This window comes from Mobula hypostoma, chromosome 8 (genome assembly GCF_963921235.1).
Source record: "Mobula hypostoma chromosome 8, sMobHyp1.1, whole genome shotgun sequence".
Taxonomy (NCBI): Eukaryota; Metazoa; Chordata; class Chondrichthyes; order Myliobatiformes; family Myliobatidae; genus Mobula; species Mobula hypostoma.
The window spans coordinates 6,444,834-6,463,020 of NC_086104.1; the positions used below are offsets into that span (position 1 = coordinate 6,444,834).

At 43.7% G+C, this 18,187-nt stretch overlaps 1 protein-coding gene across 1 annotated transcript in view; it reads left to right on the forward strand.

Annotated features, from left to right (window-relative positions):
• The window catches only part of LOC134350045 (zinc finger C2HC domain-containing protein 1A-like), a 31,255-nt gene that overhangs the window by 9,877 nt on the left and 3,191 nt on the right, over window positions 1-18,187 (forward strand). The window contains exons 4-5 of the mRNA XM_063054956.1: window positions 4,956-5,257; window positions 17,892-17,958. Coding sequence (XP_062911026.1) covers window positions 4,956-5,257; window positions 17,892-17,958 — 369 coding nt within the window. The remainder of the gene's footprint in view (window positions 1-4,955; window positions 5,258-17,891; window positions 17,959-18,187) is intronic.

Sequence of the window (18,187 nt, forward strand, 5' to 3'; positions counted from 1 at the left end):
TTACTCACACCAACACCACTTCTATATCTTACACCACAGAGAGGACATTTCCTATTGTGGGGCAGTCTAGCACAGCCCCAAAACGGAAGGATGTCCCTTTGGAACATAGGAGGAGGAATTTCTTTAACCGGAGGGTGCTGAATCTGTGGGATTAATGGCCATAGTCTGCTGCAGAGATCAAGTCTTTGAGTATATTTAAAGCAGAGGTTGATAGGTTCGTGAGTAGTAGGTGTCAAAGGTTATGGGGAGAAGGCAGGAGAATGCGGTTGAGAGGAATAATAAATCAGCCATGATGGAATAGCAGAGCAGACTTGATGGGCCAAATGGCCTAATTTGGCTCATATGCCTCATGGTCTACACCGCCACATGTTGTCTACGTGGACTTTCATAAGGCATTTGACAAGGTCCCACGTGGGAAGCTGGTCAAGAAGGGTCATTTGCTCAGCGTTCTGGTTGAGCCAGTAAATTGGATTAGACTGGACTGGCTTTGTGGAAGAAGCCAGGGATTGGCATTAGAGGGTTGCCTCTCTGACTGCAGGCTTGTGACTTGTGGTGTGCCACGAGGATCGGTTCTGGGTCCTTTGTTGGTTGTCATCTATTCAATGATCCGGATGATAATGTGGTTAACTAGATCAGCAAAGTTGTGGATGACACCAAGATTGGGGCTGTATTGGACAGTGAGGAAGGCTGATATGGCTTGCAGAGGGATCTGGATCAGCTGGAAAAATGGCAGATGGAATTTAAGGAAGACAAGTGCGAGGTGTTGCACTTCAGTAGGACCGACCGGGGAAGGACTTGCACGAAGAACGTAGGGCACTGAAGAATGTGGTAGAACGGAGGGATCTAAGAATACAGAGCCATAATTCCTTGAAAGTGGTGTCACAGGTAAATAGGGTCATAAACAAAGCTTTTGGCATATTGGTTTTCATAAATGGCAGGACTTACATATGATGAAAGACTGGATCGACTAGGCTTATACTTGTTGGAATTTAGAAGATTGAGGGGGGATCATATTGAAACGTATAAAATCCTAAAGGGATTGGTCAGTCTAGATGCAGGAAGATTGTTCCCGATGTTGGGGAAGTCCAGAACGAGGGGTCACAGTTTGAGGATAAAGGGGAAGCCTTTTAGGACCGAGATTAGGAAAAACTTCTTCACACAGAGAGTGGTGAATCTGTGGAATTCTCTGCCACAGGAAACAGTTGAGGCCAGTTCATTGGCTATATTTAAGAGAGAGTTAGATATGGTCCTTGTGGCTAAAGGGATCGGGGGTATGGAGAGAAGGCAGGTACAGGGTTCCGAGTTGGATGATCAGCCATGATCATACTGAATGGTGGTGCAGGCTCGAAGGGCCGAATGGCCTACTCCTGCACCTATTTTCTATGTTTCTATTGGGTGCAGGAGTTGGGATGTTATTTTAAAGCTATATAAAATGATGATGAGCCCAAATTTGTAATATTATGTGGAGTTCTGGTCACTTATCTTAACAGGAAAGATTGAAAGAGTACAGAAAAGAATTACAAGGATGTTGCCGGGGCTTGAGCTGAGTTATAGGGACAGCTTAAATAGGTTCGAACTTTATGGGGTGCAGGAGAATGAGGGGAGATTTGCTAGAGGTATACAAACGATGAGCGGTATAGATGGGGTAAATGCAAACAGGCTTTTTCCACTGAGGTTGTGAGAGACTTGGGTTAAGGGTGAAAGGTGAAATATTTCGGGAGAATAGGAGGACCTTACACAGTGAGTGGTAAGAACAAAGGGATATGGGAATACTGTACAAGTCCATAATTTGCTGAAAGTTGGGTCACAGTAGATAGGGTCGTAAAGAAAGCTTTCTGCACATTGGCCTTCATAAATCAAAATATTGAGTACAGGAGATGGGATGTTATGATGAAGTTGTATAAGACATTGGTGAGGTATAATTTGGAGTATTGTATGCAATTTTGGTCACTTACCTACAGGAAAGATGTAAACAAGGTTGAAAGAGTACAGAGAAAATGTACAAGGATTTTGCCGGGTCTGTAGGACCTGAGTTATAAAGAAAGATTGAATAGGTTAGGGCTGTATTCTTTAGGATGTAGAAGATTGAGAATCGATTTGATAGAAGTATACAAAATTATGAGGGGTATAGATAGGGGATATGTAAGCTGGCTTTTTCCACTGAGGTTGGGTGGGACTACAAGGTCATGAGTTGGGGTGAAAAGTAAGAAGTTTATGGAGAACATGAGGGGAAACTTCTTCACTCAGAGGGTCACGAGAGTGTCGAATGAACTGCCAGCACAAGTGGTGTATGTGAGCCCGATTAAGTTTAGATATGTACATGCATAGAAGGGGTATGGTCCTGGTGCAGGGTTGGTGGGAGTAAGCAATTTAAATGATTTCGACATGGACTAGATAGGCCGAAGAGCCTGCTTCTCTGTGACTTCATGTCACAGAAAAAGGCCACTCATCCATCTCACATAAAAGTTGCTGGTGAACGCAGCAGGCCAGGCAGCATCTCTAGGAAGAGGTGCAGTCGACGTTTTGGGCCGAGACCCTTCGTCAGGACTAACTGAAGGAAGAGATAGTAAGAGATTCGAAAGTGCTTGCACTCATCCATCTCGCCCATCTTGAATCCATGGGATACAATTCCGCTGGTCCCTCTTACACCTTGAAATTTGTCTGCTTACAGGCAGCCATAAAGCAAGAGACCTGAATAACCCAATTTTTAAAAAAAAACAAAAACCACTGCATAAAGAAAGAAGGAAAGAAAGAAAATAGAAGCAAGCCTACAGCATGCTGAACCAGACTGAGTCCCAGATCCACTCCCAGAACAGCCGGAGTAGGCCCACAGCGGGAAATCTCCTTATCCCCCTAAAATTTGCAACATTCACATTCTCTTATTTCCTCTCTCCCCCACTTCCCCCCTCCCCCCTCCCCCTCCCCCCTCCCCCTCCCCCTCACCCCCCCCACACACACCCAATCAACTCCCCTTTTATTTTTCCTGACCCTCACCTGCAACTAACTGCTGGAAGTTAACCCTAACCCACCCATGCATCCTGAGGACCTAGGAGGAAACAAACAATCCTGAAGCAACACAAGCTAATGAAACTAAAACTAGTGAGATAACAAAATAAACAGTCTTAGCGTACTAACTGTACTTAAGCTTTGTTCAATGTATGAAAGTAAGCATAAAAATTAACAAAATAGATATCACACTCGGCTGTCTCTAATTCTGACTGACTCCAAGTGAACGAAAGACAAAGCATGAGTATGTATAAAGTTCAAAGGACATTTATTATCAAAGTATGTATACATTATACTACCTTGAGATTCATCTCCTTACAGACTGCCACAAAACAACAAAACCCAAAAAACCTATTTTAAAAAGACGGACAAACACCCAATGTGCAGAGAGAGAGAGAGAGAGGAAAAAAAAGTGCAAAAAAATTAAAGTAAGCAGACAGCACTTAGAAGGAAAGTGAGTGCAAAGACACGAAGCCTGGAGCAGGCCCACAGCCTCAGTCTCAGTTCAAAGCAGAGCTGAGTAAATGTCATGGAGCAGCAAGCAGAACTGGCCAGATGCTCGCTCCTTGTCCTGATGTGCTGCCCTTTCGATCCACCTGGCCTAGAGTTGAAATCATTGAGTCATTCCTTGCTGTAAGACCCAGGCCCCAGTCACATTGATATGCTCCAGCCTCCGGCCCATGTTTCAACCAACGTTTCCAAATTGGCCTGGCACTTAGATCGATCAAACCTCGCTCCCGGTTCAGGGTAACGTGCCCTGAATCTACCTCGCCTAAGCTCCAACTTTCTTTGCTCGCCCCAACTCCATCTCTAATATGTCTCGATCTTGTATAACTAGATACGTAACTGAACACTTTGCTTTCACCATACCCTCACCCACATGACTAACCACCGTAATAGACGTAATAAACGCACAACACAGAATACAATGCAGACAGAGGATAGATACATGGCTCCAACAAATAACTTAAAATCTGAATTGGTTTAGTATTGTCACATGTAGTAAGGTACAGTGGAAAACTTTGGTTGCATGCCGTCTGCACGGTTGGACCAGGATATGCTTTTGGTGATGGTCACCCCTTGGAACATGAAGCTCTCAACCCTCTGGCCTTCAACATCGTTGAGGGATCTTCTTCTTCTTCTTTGAGTTTTTATGGCCGTTAAGGGATCTCAGTACATGTGACAATGACAAACCAATGGAAATCCCAGGCTCTGCAGGTCTCTCTGGCAATAGGCCAGTGCTGGGCCACACCCGTTCTTGGCCACACCAGTGACCCTGAGACAACTTTCTCTCCTCACGCCTCTGCCGGATTCAGAGATCGCCCAGCTTCACCAGTGACCAGACCCTCGCTGGGGTGGAGTGGGGGCGGGGGGAGACACCAGAATTTGGTTTATTATCTCCATTTTATGTGCGGTGAAATTTGTTGTTTGGTGCAGGATGGGCTGGAAAAGCCTGTTACAGTGCTGTATTCTGGATTCAAAATGGTTTACTGGTAGCCTTCAGTACATCGGTGTAAAGGAGAAGAAAATCATTGCTACTCCAGATCCGATGCAGCATTAAAAATCATAGTAAGCATAAAGAACGCAAAAAACACAAAAAAATACATATTTTATTTACGTAGTTTGATTGTATGCCAATAATGTGACACTAGGCACAGGGGTATCTGTACATAAAGAGACTCTGACAGCAAATGATAAAGTAGTGGTGTTTTGAGGGTGTGGAGGGGTGGGTTAGTGGATGGAGGTGTTGATCAGCTTCACTGCTTGGGGAAAGTAACTGTTTTCAAGTCTGGTTGTCCTGGAGTCTAGCCTCGTCTCCACTGGAATGGGACAAACTGTCCATGAGCAGGGTGGGTGGGATCCTTCATAATATTGTTGGCCTTTTTATTGTCTTTATCTCTAATAAACAAAAATAGGTTTGATATTTTTGTCTGTGTTCAAACCTACAGACTACATCGAATGTCCCTATTGCAACAGGCGCTTCAATGAGACCGCTGCTGAGCGTCATATTAACTTCTGCAAGAGCAACGTCAACCGTAAGGTGGTGGCCAGGCAGACGATTCAGTCCCCATCTACTTCCCAGGCCAAAACCCCGTCTCCCACCCTGCAGGTGCGGATGGCTTCGAAGCCGACGGCGGGCACCAGCAGGGCTGTGCCTGCATCATCATCCTCGCAGCAGACCGCCCGGGGCCCCCCTGCTCGCACCAGACCATCTGCATACTCACCATCAACAGCGACGGCATCGCAAAAGGTACAGGGGCCATATCTGAAACTGGGATACATAGTCAAAAAGGGCAACAACACAGAAACAGGCCCTTTGGCCCATCTAGTCCATGCTGAACTATTATTCTGCCTAATCCCATCAACCTGCACCCAGATCAAGCCAATATCCCTTGCATTCATATACTCATCCAAATTTCTCTTAAAGGTTGAAATTGAACCCACATCTACCACTTCCACAATTCACACACAACACTCCAGACATGGCCTCACCAATATCTTATGGGACTGCAACATAACATCCCATCTCCTGTACTCAGTACTGATTTGTGAAGAGCTGTCAAAAGCTCTCTTTATAACTCTATCTACCTGTGATGGCACCTTTAAGGAATTATGGATCTGTATTCCCAGATCCCTCTGTTCTACCATGCTTCTCAGTGCCCCACCATTCACTAGTTTGTCCTCCCCAAGTATTAAATTCCATCTGCCATTTTAAAGCCCATTTTTCCAGCTGGTCCAGATCCCACTGCAAACTTTGATAGCCTTCCACTCTGAGTCTTCTGCAAATTTGGCTGATGTCTTCTTGAGGCAGTCCCTCCTGTAGATTTCACTGATGGTAGGGAAGGATGTTCCCATAACGTATTAAGCTGACTCAAATATTCTTCATAATTCAACAGTACAGGAGAGACATGATTGCTACTACTGGAACCATGAATTTTGTTCAGAGTTTGTTTGTGCATCCCTGTTGATGCAGTCTTTCATTGATTCTTTGTACTTACTGTGAATGCCCACAAGAAAGTGTATGGTGTACGGTGACATAAAGTAATAACACACAAACAATTGCTCTTTTCACATCTTTATTGAACACATTGTTTAATCTAGGCTGGAAAAAAGTATGCGAACCCTTGTATTTAAAAACTAGTGGAACCTCCTTGAGCAGCAATAACCTCCACCAAACATTTCCTGTAGCTGCTGATCAGACTTGCATAATGGCGAGGAGGAATGTTAGACTCTTCATGCAAAACTGTTTCAGTTCATCAAAGGTTTCACAAACTTTTGCTTGCAACTGCATTTGTACTTAGATTATAAATTTACTTTGAACTTTTAAACTTAATCCCCAAATATCCTTTCCACCAAATGACCTATTCATCTACAGAGCCTATGAAAAGTATTCAACCCCCTTGGAAGTTTTCATGTTTTATTGTTTTACAACATTGAATCACAGTAGATTTAATTTGGCTTTTTTTGACACTGATCAACAAAAATAAACTTTCATGTCAAAGTGAAAACAGATCTTTACAAAGTGTTCTAAATTAATTACAAATATAAAACAGTAAAGATTTGATTGCATAACTATTCACCCCTTAATATGACACATCAAATCATCTGTGGTGCAGCCAATTGGTTTTAGAGGTCACATAATTAGTTAAATCGAGATCACCTGTGTGCAGTCAATCTGTTTCGATTGATTGTGTAAAAATACGCCTGGATCTGGAAGGTCCAACTGCTGTGCTGAAAAAACAGATCATGGCTGGGCTGGCTCTTCAGCTCGAGGAGCAGCAGTAGATAGCACTGGCTGTGAATGGTGTGGGGATGTTGAGAAATAGCGTAGGTTCAGGTAGGGGGAGGAAAAGGAACTGCAAATGGAGGGTTCAGGTGTGTGTGGGTTGGTGGAAGGAGGTTGGAATGAAGTTGAATCTAGATCTGGAAAATGGAAAAAGAAACATAATATTGGAATGATAGTGAGGAAGGGTAGGATATTTGGGGGGGAAAAGGAAAGAAGACTTCAAGGTATTGTTTAAATTTGTCCCAGAACAGCCTTCTTTTATTAATCCCATTAAATTAACTAGAGTTGAAATTGGTCATAGGGAATATAGATTGTTCTCATACTTTAAGAGGAGGTGATGTGTTAATCGTTTGTAAGGATAAGAAACAGTGTGAGAAGGCATTACGAATGAAAATTCTACTTGGCAAAAAGATAGGTCTATGTTGCCTAACGAAAATAGAGGTGCTAGGGGTGTTATAAATTCTGGTGGAGATTGTTAAATCTCATATGTTGGGAGGCAAGGTTAAGGAGGTAAAGATATTGCAAGTAGTCAGAAATGGGGAAAGGATGGATAGTTTATCTATATTGATATGTTTGGATGTGGTGAAGCTCCTTGATAAAGTTAGTTTGGGGTAGATTAGTTACAAGGTTCGTGGTAATATTCCAACCCTGCTTAGATGTTACAAATGTCAGAGGTTTGGGCTTGTTGCGGCAGTATGTCGGGGGAAACTAAGACGTAGTCAGTGTGGTGAGGAATGTAAGTACAAAGATTGTTAAGGTATTGTGGTAAACCATGTATATATGTTGTAACTCGGTTACCTGTCTGGACACACCCCTCTGCTGACTGCCCCTGTGGCTCCTCCCACAGAGTCCTGTATAAAGGTGTTCGCCTTGTCCCTCCCCCTCAGTCCAGGGGCAGACACTCACTGTGGAGGTCGTATTGTAAGCGAATAAAAGCCTTTCAGTATTTTACCAAACCTCAGTCTTTTGGAGTAATTGAAGGTGCTTCAATTTTATTCGCTGTACGTTTTAAAACATGGAACAGGCCCTGAGACCAGAAAAATTAGACCTCAATCCGCAAACACCTGAAGCTGGAAACGCTTTCGAACTCTGGCTGGCCTGCTTCGAAGCGTATCTAGAGGAGATTAAAGCGACCGACCCCGTAGCGAAGCACAGAGTTCTACTCTCCAGGGTCAGTCCACAGGTCTATTCGCTGATCAGAGACCAGCGCTCAGTCGCATTCATGTTTAATAATCAGCAGCGGAGCAAAATCAAAAATGATAAGATTCTGAGGTGGAGAATCGAACTCTCCACCTACAACTATGACATCATGTACAGGCCTGGGAAGCTCAACGAGCCCTCCGATGCCCTATCCTGGGGAACATGCGCCAGCGCGCAGATCGACCGGCTATAGGCCCTACATGTAGACCTTTGCCACCCGGGAGTCACCCGGCTTTTCCACTTCGTGAAAGCCGGGAACTTGCCTTACTCCCTTGAGGAGATCAGGATGATGACCAGGGACTGCCAAGTCTGTGCAGAGTGCAAACCGCACTTCTACCGACCCAAAAATGCACCACTCATCAAGGTCACCCGACCCTTTGAGCGACTGAGTGTTGACTTTAAGGGCCCCCTTCCCTCCACCGACCGCAATGTGTACTTTCTTAACGTAATCAATGAGTACTTGCGGTTCCCCTTCGCCATCCCCTGCCCCGACACCACTACCACGTCAGTTATAAAAGCCCTGCGCAAGCTCTTCACTCTGTTCGGATACCCATGCTATATCCACAGTGACAGAGGGTCCTCATTTATGAGTGACGAGCTGCGCCAATATCTACTGGCTAGGGGAATTGCAACCAGTAGGACCACGAGCTATAATCCCCGGGGGAATGGACAGGTAGAGAAGGAGAATGGCACAGTGTGGAAAGCCACACTCTTAGCCCTCAGGTCAAAGGGACTGCCGGTCTCCCGCTGGCAGGGGGTCCTTCCCGAGGCACTCCACTCCATCTGCTCCCTGTTATGCACAGCCACCAATGCCACCCCTCATGAGCGGCTCTTTTCTTTTCCCCGAAAATCGACCACTGGAACCACCCTACCATCTTGGCTGACGTCCCCGGGGCCAGTGCTGCTCCGGAAACATGCGAGGAGCAATGAATACTCCCCGATAGTCGAGAGGGTTCACTTACTTCATGCGAACCCCCAGTATGCCTACGTGGTTTTACCTGATGGGCGGGAGGACACGGTCTCCATCCGCGACCTGGTGCCCGCAGGAGCTCCGGGCCCCTACCCTGAACACTTCATGGTGACTATTGACCCCGTACCCACCAATGTATGTAGCTACGAGACACCGTGCACCCCAAACCCTATACAGACACCACACGACACTCCCATACCGGGCGCGACGCACACGCACGAGGGATTGCCGACGCCTAGCGTGCTGGCACCTGAAGTCAGGCCGGAGCCAGCACAACCGCCATCGCCGGTGCAATCACCGCCGGTGCTACGTAGATCACAGCAACGGACTCGACCGCCTGATAGACTTAACCTGTAAATATACTTCTTGTAAATACTGTCAGTCACTTCACCCCACAGGACTCTTTTTTTTAAAAAAAAAGGAGGGGTGAATGTGGTAAACCATGTATATATGTTGTAACTCGGTTACCTGTCTGGACACACCCCTCTGCTGACTGCCCCTGTGGCTCCTCCCACAGAGTCCTGTATAAAGGTGTTCGCCTTGCCCCTCCCCCTCAGTCCGGGGGCAGACACTCACTGTGGAGGTCGTATTGTACAGCGAATAAAAGCCTTTCAGTATTTTACCAAACCTGTCTTTTGGAGTAATTGAAGGTGCTTCAGGTATAAAGTTTAAATGTTGTAACTGTGGAGGAGAACATAGTGCAGCTTACAGAGGATGTGAAGTGCTTAAGAAGGCAGTTGAAGTTCAACAGGTTAAACGCAAACAACAGGAATTCTGCAGATGCTGGAAATTCAAGCAACACACATCAAAGTTGCTGGTGAACGCAGCAGGCCAGGCAGCATCTTTAGGAAGAGGCGCAGTTGACGTTTCAGGCCGAGACCCTTCGTCAGTCCTGACGAAGGGTCTCGGCCTGAAACGTCGACTGCGCCTCTTCCTAAAGATGCTGCCTGGCCTGCTGCGTTCACCAGCAACTTTGACGTGTGTTGCTTCAACAGGTTAAAGTACAGTTGACTGTCTTATGCAGGGGCCTTGCAAAAAGTTAAACCAAATGTTGATAAAAAGTATCACCAGTCAGAGAACAGAATGTGAAGTCAGAGGCTTCATACTTCTAATACTAAAGATACTTTACTAGCTGATCAAATGAAGTTTGTGATGTTTATAATGGATGTGGTGAATTGTACTGCTCAGACCTCTAGTTGCACTGAGAAAATTAAAATTATAGTGAAAGCTGCTGAAAAGTATCTGGGTATAACTGATGTTATGTGGGAAGCTGTAAATGAAGCTCTGATGGGTGGGGTATCTGTATTTCAGTCTCTTTGTGAAGGTACATAATGGGATTAAGAATATTGCAGTGGAATGCGAGCAGCCTGATTTCTGATGGTCAAGACTTTAAGAAGTTTATTTCTGATTTATCAAATCCACCTGATGTTATATGTATTCAGGAAACCTGGTTTTTACCACATTTAAGTTTTACCTTGCAGGATTATATTGTAATTAGGTGTGATAGATTAGTTGCTAGAGGGGGTGGTGTTGCAAGTTTTATAAGGAACGGAATAGGACATTAGGGTGGATGTAAATGAAGTATATGAGGCACTTGTAGAAGTATTTGATTCAACAGGTGGGGGTATTAAAGTGGTAAATTTTTACAACCCTGGTGGAAAACTTCCGATTGATTTGTTGGAAAGCCTATGTAGCTCTAGCTCACTAAGGGTTATATGGTGTGGGGATTTTAACGCACAGAGTTCACTGTGGAGTTGTTCACAGAATGATAGTAATGGTTTCATTGTAGAAGAATTTTTAGATATTTCACATCTTGTGTGTCTTAGTGATGGGAGGGGTACAAGATTTGATGTTCATTATCTTTCTGAAACTGCCATAGATTTAACTTTAGTTTCGAACATTCTGACTGGAGTGAGTGAGTGAGTGGGATGTCATGGGAGATGAAACATTGGAGAGTAATCATTTTCCTATATTTAGCTTGGGTTTGGATTTGTATAGGGGACAGGAGGCCACTTTTAGGACGTGGAATTTTGGTAATGCAAATTGGGAGAAGTTTAAGGTTTTATGTGATGAATGTCTGACAGGGCTGAATAATGAAGATTATGTGGATTTATGTAATAAAAGATTATGTTGCATTATTCATCAAACTCTGATTCCTATTAAAAAAGGCATTAATAGGAGAAAGGCTGTACCATGGTGGACTGAGGAGGGTGCAGAGGCAATTAAGGAGAGAAATAAGGCGTTTAGGAAAGTTAAGAATTATCACTCTCCAAATGACCTTATTAAGTATAAAAGGACACAGGCCATGGTGAGGAAAGTAGTGAAAGTTGCAAAAAAGGTCATATTGTGATTGAATGGGAAGGGATATTAAATGCTTGGGGAATGTTTTAAATAAAAAGGGGGGGGGGAGGGGAATTTATTGGGATAATAACATTCCAGTATAGATTTAAAAAGGTAATACGATTGTTACTGAAATTGAGAAGTTACTAGATCAGACATTTCAGTCATTTGCTGCAATTCAGGCTATATGAAGGTTGTATGATTTTTTTGGAGTTTATTTGGAAGGTCTATGCAGGTAAGGGTAGGAAAGGTATATTTGGGCGTCTATGAGATAGAGAATAGGACTCCACAAGGCAGTATTTGCAGCCCCTTATTGTTTAATATGATTAATGATACTTTCTCCGAGATAGGCACTGGGGTGGGTAAATCACTTTTTGCAGATGATGGAGCTTTATGGATCAGGAGAAAAAATGAATTTAGGATGCAATTTAGGTTGAAAATTGAGCAAATAGATGTGGTTTTAAGCTTTCAGTAGCTAAAACACAAGTTACACATTTTACAAAGAGAATCAATAGACCTGCACTTAATTTCAAATTGTATAGTCAAACTCTTGAACTCTTGAAGAAGATTTCTTGGCACGTGGCTGGATAATAAGCTGACATGGAAACATCACATCAGTATAATTGATCAATGTAAAGGGGCATTAAATATCCTTGGGTGACTATGTGGGTATTCTTGGTGTGCTGCATGAAAATCTCTGTTAACCATTTATATTTGTTTAATTAGATTTGTACTTGATTGTGGCTTTGTGGCTTACGGATCAGCTTCATCTTCAAATTTAAATTGTTTGGATGTGATACAAGCACAGGGTCTAAGACTGTGGTGTGGTAAGATTGTCCCTTTTTCAGCCATACTGGTTGAAATGGGACGATTGCCCTTGCGGTTGTGGAGGTTAAAGTTGTTGTTAACATACTGGATTAATTTGAGGGGTAGATGAATGATCACCCTGTTAAAAGTGTGTTGGAAGACTGTTGGGAACATCACAAGAAGAGTGTTTTTCATTTTGGGTGGCAGGTTCTTATCGTGCTAGGAATATAGGTTTGCTGGATTACCCAATATGTCTGACTGTAGCTTTTTCAGTAACCTCACCATGTTTTTTTTGCAATGGCTTTGGTTGATTTTAGGTTGCATGATTTACTGAAGTCCAAGGATCCTGATATTCCTTGGTGTCCGTTGGTTCATCAATATTTAAGGAAAATTATTGTGATATGTTAACCATTTTTACTGATGGATTTAAAGATAATTTAATAGGAAATGTAGGTGTGGCTGTTTTTTTATGCCTGAATTACAGGTAACAGTAAGAAAATGTCTTACTAACCATTTATCAGTATACACAGCAGAGCTGGTTGTCATCATTTTGCGCTTACAGTGGGTGGAGGAAATTTGTCCTTGCAAAGTTGTAATTTGTTCAGATTCTTTTTTTTGGCTTTGAGGAGTCTTAAAATAGGTCATTCTCGCAATAGGTCAGATTTACTGCTGGAAGCTCTTCAGACTTTACTTCAGATTCAGTGTCTGCTCCTTATGGGTCCCTGCACATAGAGGTGTCAAAGGGAATGAGCGGGTTGATTGTTTGGACAAAAAAGCTACTAAAAATTCTACTGCGGATATAGACCTTCCATTTAGCAAATCAGAAGCTTAAAGGGTTGGTGGGGTTAAGAATTGGGATTGTGGCAAGACTCATGCGATAATGGGCATACCGGGAGACAGCTTTACAGAATACCTAAAACTGAAGGGAGTAAGACAAGGGGGGGGGAAGGAATTATATTGACTCGACTTAGAAATAGGCATACTATGCTTAATTATTCCTTATATCTTGTTGGAAAACATCACTCTGGGGTGTGTAGGTTTCTCAGCATTATTAAAGAGTTGAACACATTATTTTACAATGTGAAGCATATAAGGTTGAAAGAAAGCAAATGCAGTCTGCACTACTATCTTTGGGTGTTGACAGTTTTCATTCAAAAAGTTTAAGTTATGGAAGTGATTTTAACTTAATTCACAATATTGTCTTTCATTATTTACAACTTATAAGGCTCTTTGGGGTAAGTTAGTTTTCATTCGATAAAGGAGGAGTAGGGATTTTATTTCCCAACTCTACGCCACACTCCAGTCCAATTGGTGGTGGTAATGCACCTTTAAGTTGGACTACCAAACTCCATTAAAAGTCAGAGGAAGAAGGTGGTCCACCTGCTCGCAAGTCATTATCCTGGCAAAAACTACATCATGAAGACAAAAGTACACTCCAAGCAACTCCACAAAAAGGTTATCTCTCAGTGGGAGAGCATTTTGGAGATAGTAAACACAATTCTCCTTTACCACTGAGAGATCTGACACCTGTTTCATTTCCCAATACGAGATCAAGTACAGCCTCTCTTCTTGTAGGCTTACTGACATATTGTGTCAAGAAGCCTTCCTGAACACACCTAAACACATCTAAATCCCTTGCTCTAGGAAAACCCCAAGGCATTCTACAAGTATGTGAAGAGCAAGAGGATAAGACATGAGAGAATAGGACCAATCAAGTGACAGTGGACAAGTGTGTACGGAACCGGAGGAGATGGCAGAGGTACTTAATGAATAATTCAGTATTCACTATGGAAAAGGATCTTGGCGATTGTAGGGATGACTTGCAGCGGACTGAAAAGCTTGAGCATGCAGATATTAAGAAAGAGGATGTGCTGGAGCTTTTGGAAAGCATCAAGTTGGATAAGTCACCGAGACCGGATGAGATGTACCCCAGACTACTGTGGGAAGCGATGATCTTTACATCATCAATGGGGATGGGAGAAGTTCTGGAGGATTGGAGGGTTGTGGATGTTGTTCCCTTATCGAGAAAGGGAGTAGAGGTAGCCCAGGAAACTATAGACCAGTGAGTTTTACTTCAGAGGTTGGTAAGTTGATGGAAAAGATCCTGAGATGCAAGATTTATGAAAATTTGGAAGCATAATATGATTAGGAATAGTCAGCATAGCTTTGTCAAAGGCAGATCGTGCCTTACAAGCCTGATTGAATATTTTTGAGGATGTGACGAACACATTGATGAAGGTGGAGCCATAGATGTAGTGTATATGGATTTCAGCAAGGCATTTGATAAGGTACCCCATGCAAGGCATATTGAGAAAGTAAGGAGGCGATGTCCAAGGGAACATTGCTTTGTGGATCCAGAATTGGCTTGCCCATAGAAGGCAAAGAGTGGTTGTAGATGGGTCATATTCTGCATGGAGGTCAGTGACCAGTGGTGTGCCTCAGGGATCGGTTCTGGGACACCTTCTGGATGAGGAAGTGGAGGGATGGGTTAGTAAATTTGCTGATGACACAAAGGTGGGGGTGTTGTGGATAGTGTGGAGGGCTGTCAGAAGTTATAGCGGGACATCGATAGGAAGCAAAACTGGGCTGAGAAGTGGCAGTTGGAGTTCAACCCAGACAAGTGTGAAGTGGTTCATTTTGGTAGGTCAACTATGATGGCAGAATATAAAATTAATGGTAAGACTCTTGGCAGTGTGGAGGATCAGAGGGATCTTGGGGTCTGAGTCCACAGGACACTCAAAGCTGCTGCGCAGGTTGACTCTGTGGTTAAGAAGGCCTTCATCAACCATGGGACTGAGCTTAGGAGACGAGAGGTAAGGTTGCAGCTGAAGAGGGCCCTGGTCAGACCCCACCTGGAGTACTGTGCTCAGTTCTGTTTGCTTCACTACAGGAAGGATGTGGAAACCAAAGAAAGGGTGCAAAGGAGATTTACAAGGATGTTGCCTGGATTGGGGAACATGCCTCATGAGAATAGGCTGAGTGAACTTGGCCTTTTCTCCTTGGAGCGGTGCAGGATGAGAGGCGACCTGTTAAAGGTGTATAAGATGATGAGAGGCATTGATCATGTGAATAGTCAGAGGCTTTTTCCCAGGGCTGAAATGGCTAACACAAGAGAGCATAGTTTTAAGGTGCTTGGAAGAAGGTACAGAGGAGATGTTAGGTATAAGTTGTTTTTTTTTAAATACGCAGTGAGTAGTGAGTGCATGGAATGGGCTGCCAGCGACACTGGTGGAGACAGATACAATAGGGTCTTTTAAGAGACTCCTGGATAGGTACATGGAGCTTAGACAAATAGAGGGCTATGGGTAACGCTAGGTTATTTCTAAAGTAAGTACGTGATTGGCACATTATTGTGGGCCGAAGGGCCTGTATTGTGCATGGAGGTTTCCTATGTTTGTACGAAAGTTTTTTTTTCTGTTGATTAGTGACAAAAAACCTAAATTAAATCCACTGTGATTCAATGTTGTAAAAGAATAAAACATGAAAACTTCCGGGGGGGGGGGTGAATACTGTTTTATGGGCATTGTATCTATCTATTAATCTTTTTTTTTCTTTCTGTCTACCTCTGTCTACTGTATCTACTCATCTTGGAGAAGCCTTCTGACGGTTGATGTTGACCGTTGATGTTGCGTCCCAGCTGCTTGCATGATACCCAAGCCTGGGCAGTACGATATGGAGAGCAAGCTGCTGCTCGTGTAGCAACCTCCCCTCTCCATGCGGCTTCTAAATAGAAATGAACAGCACAGACAGATACAGTTTGGTACCAGCAGTGTTGCAGGAATTTCCAGTCAGCATTGAGCTCAATGTAGAACTGCCTGAGGGACTCCAGCTCCAAATTTTTCCTTCGGAGTTTACTCCCAAAGCTTTCCCCATGAGTGGGTATAGCAGCAAGGCAACGGATGTTTGAGATCAGAATTTTCCTTCTAGATGAGCTGCCAACCACGGCTGACAAGCCCCTGGAGGAATGTGCCTTTGCCCCTTCTCCTGTCGGTAGAAACTGTTCCACTGGGTTTAGCAGCTAAGCCACACATTCAGACCAAGAGCTGGACTAGGTTGCTATTTGAGTCACACGCCATTGGGAGCATTTTATAGGTAGTTGGAGCTTATCCCCATTATAACAACCTTAAGGAATCTATGCATCCATCTATCTACTTATTTGATTAATTATCCTGTTAATCTTTTTAATTGGCTGTTAATTAATTAATTCATTTATCGCATACAGTGAAATGCGTTGCTTGTGTTAACCTACACATTCCGGTGCCAACATAACATGTCCACAATGTTGAGCAGAACAACACACCGCCAAAAACAAAACAATACCTTCCCCACCATCACCCCCACCCACAATACCCTGAATTCCATCATCTGCAGGGCGTTTTGAGACCAGTGGTCAGGTGGTGTAGTTTGATCCTATTGACTGCCAATTAATCTGGGAGAGTTTCTCGCTTCTCCTTGTGTTATGAAAACTTTGCTGCCTCACTGAGAGACCAGAGACCAGACTTTAAGCCATCAGTTTAAGGAATAATTCATTGCTGTGGATGGTTGTGAAGACCAGGTCATTGGGTATGTTTAAAGCGGAAGTTGATAGATTTTTGATTAGTAAGGACATCAAAGATAATGAGGACAATGCAGAAGGGGTTGGGAGGGATAATAAATCAGCTATGATGGAATGGCCTAATTCTGCTCCTATGTCTTGTGGTCTTACAGGGTACTTTCAGTCCACACTGGAGTGTCTGGGGTGAGATTCAAAGCATCAGCACCAGCGCTCAGATACAAACGTGAGGGCTTCAGCATTGAGCCTGACTAACATGAGACAGGCAAAGTGAACTTGCTTCCCTGGCAATGGGAATGGAGTTTGTATCTGTACAAATCTCAATTCCTGCTCAAAATAAGACCAGAATCAGGCCATTCTGCCCAGAGTCTGCTCTGCTATTCCATAATGCTGATTTATTATCCCTTTCAACCCCATTCTCCTGCCTTCTCCTTGTATAACCTTTGATGCCCTGATTAATCAAGAACCTATCAACCTCCAATTTAAATATGACTTGGCCTCTACAGCAGTCTGTAGCAATGAATTCCACAGATTCACCATCTCTGTTCTAAAGGGATGTCCCTCTATTCTAAGGCTGTGTCTTTTGGTCCTAGACTCTCCCACTACAGGAAACATCCTTTCCATATCCACCTATGGTCCACTCAACTCTATCATATTCCTCCTTCTCCAGCCCTTTATCTTACCAGTGCACCTGGATTTACTTTTCTCCTTCTAGCCATCCTCCTCTTCTTCCCCCCACCCACCTTTTTTTATTCTGGGGTCTTACCTTCATTTCTGAAGAAGAGTCTTGGCCCGAAACATCGACTGTTTATTCATTTCCATAGATGCTGCCTGATCTACTGAGTTCCTCCCAACATTTTGTGTTTCCAACATTCAATAGGTTTAAATGAGATTTCCCCTTATTCTTCTAAACTCCAGTGGATACATGCTCAGAGCCATCAAACACTCGTACATTAATCCAAGGTTAGGTTTCATTCCTGGGATCATTGCCGCAAACTTCCTCTGGACCGCTCCAATACCAGCACATCTTTTCTTACATATGGGTCCCAAAACTGCTCTCAATATTCCAGCACATCCTCGGACTATGTGAGTCATTGAGGTAAATCAATGCATTTCACTGTATATTTCGGCAATGTTGCAAATAAAGCTAATCTCTAAACAATGTTGTTTGACCAAAACATTAACACTCTCCTGTTTCTTTCCCAACCTAATGCTCCATCCCATCAAAGGCAGCTGGGTCTCCGTCAAAGGGTAGGCTGACCGCTGCAGCCCAAGCCGTCATGGGCATCAGAGAAGGTGAGGAATCCCCTGAAGATGTACTGTACCAGGTCTGGTCAATGAGTGGAGCAGATAAGAAAATTGGTGGAGATGTTGAGAGTGAAGAGAGTCTGAAGATGCAGCGGGACATAGCAATGTGGTCACTCGGGGTTGCCTTTAGGTGGCTGTAAAGGTTGATGTGGGATACCCATACACTGGTGTGTGTGGACAAGAGTAATTGGTGGCTGTGGTTAGTGGTTGTTCAAAT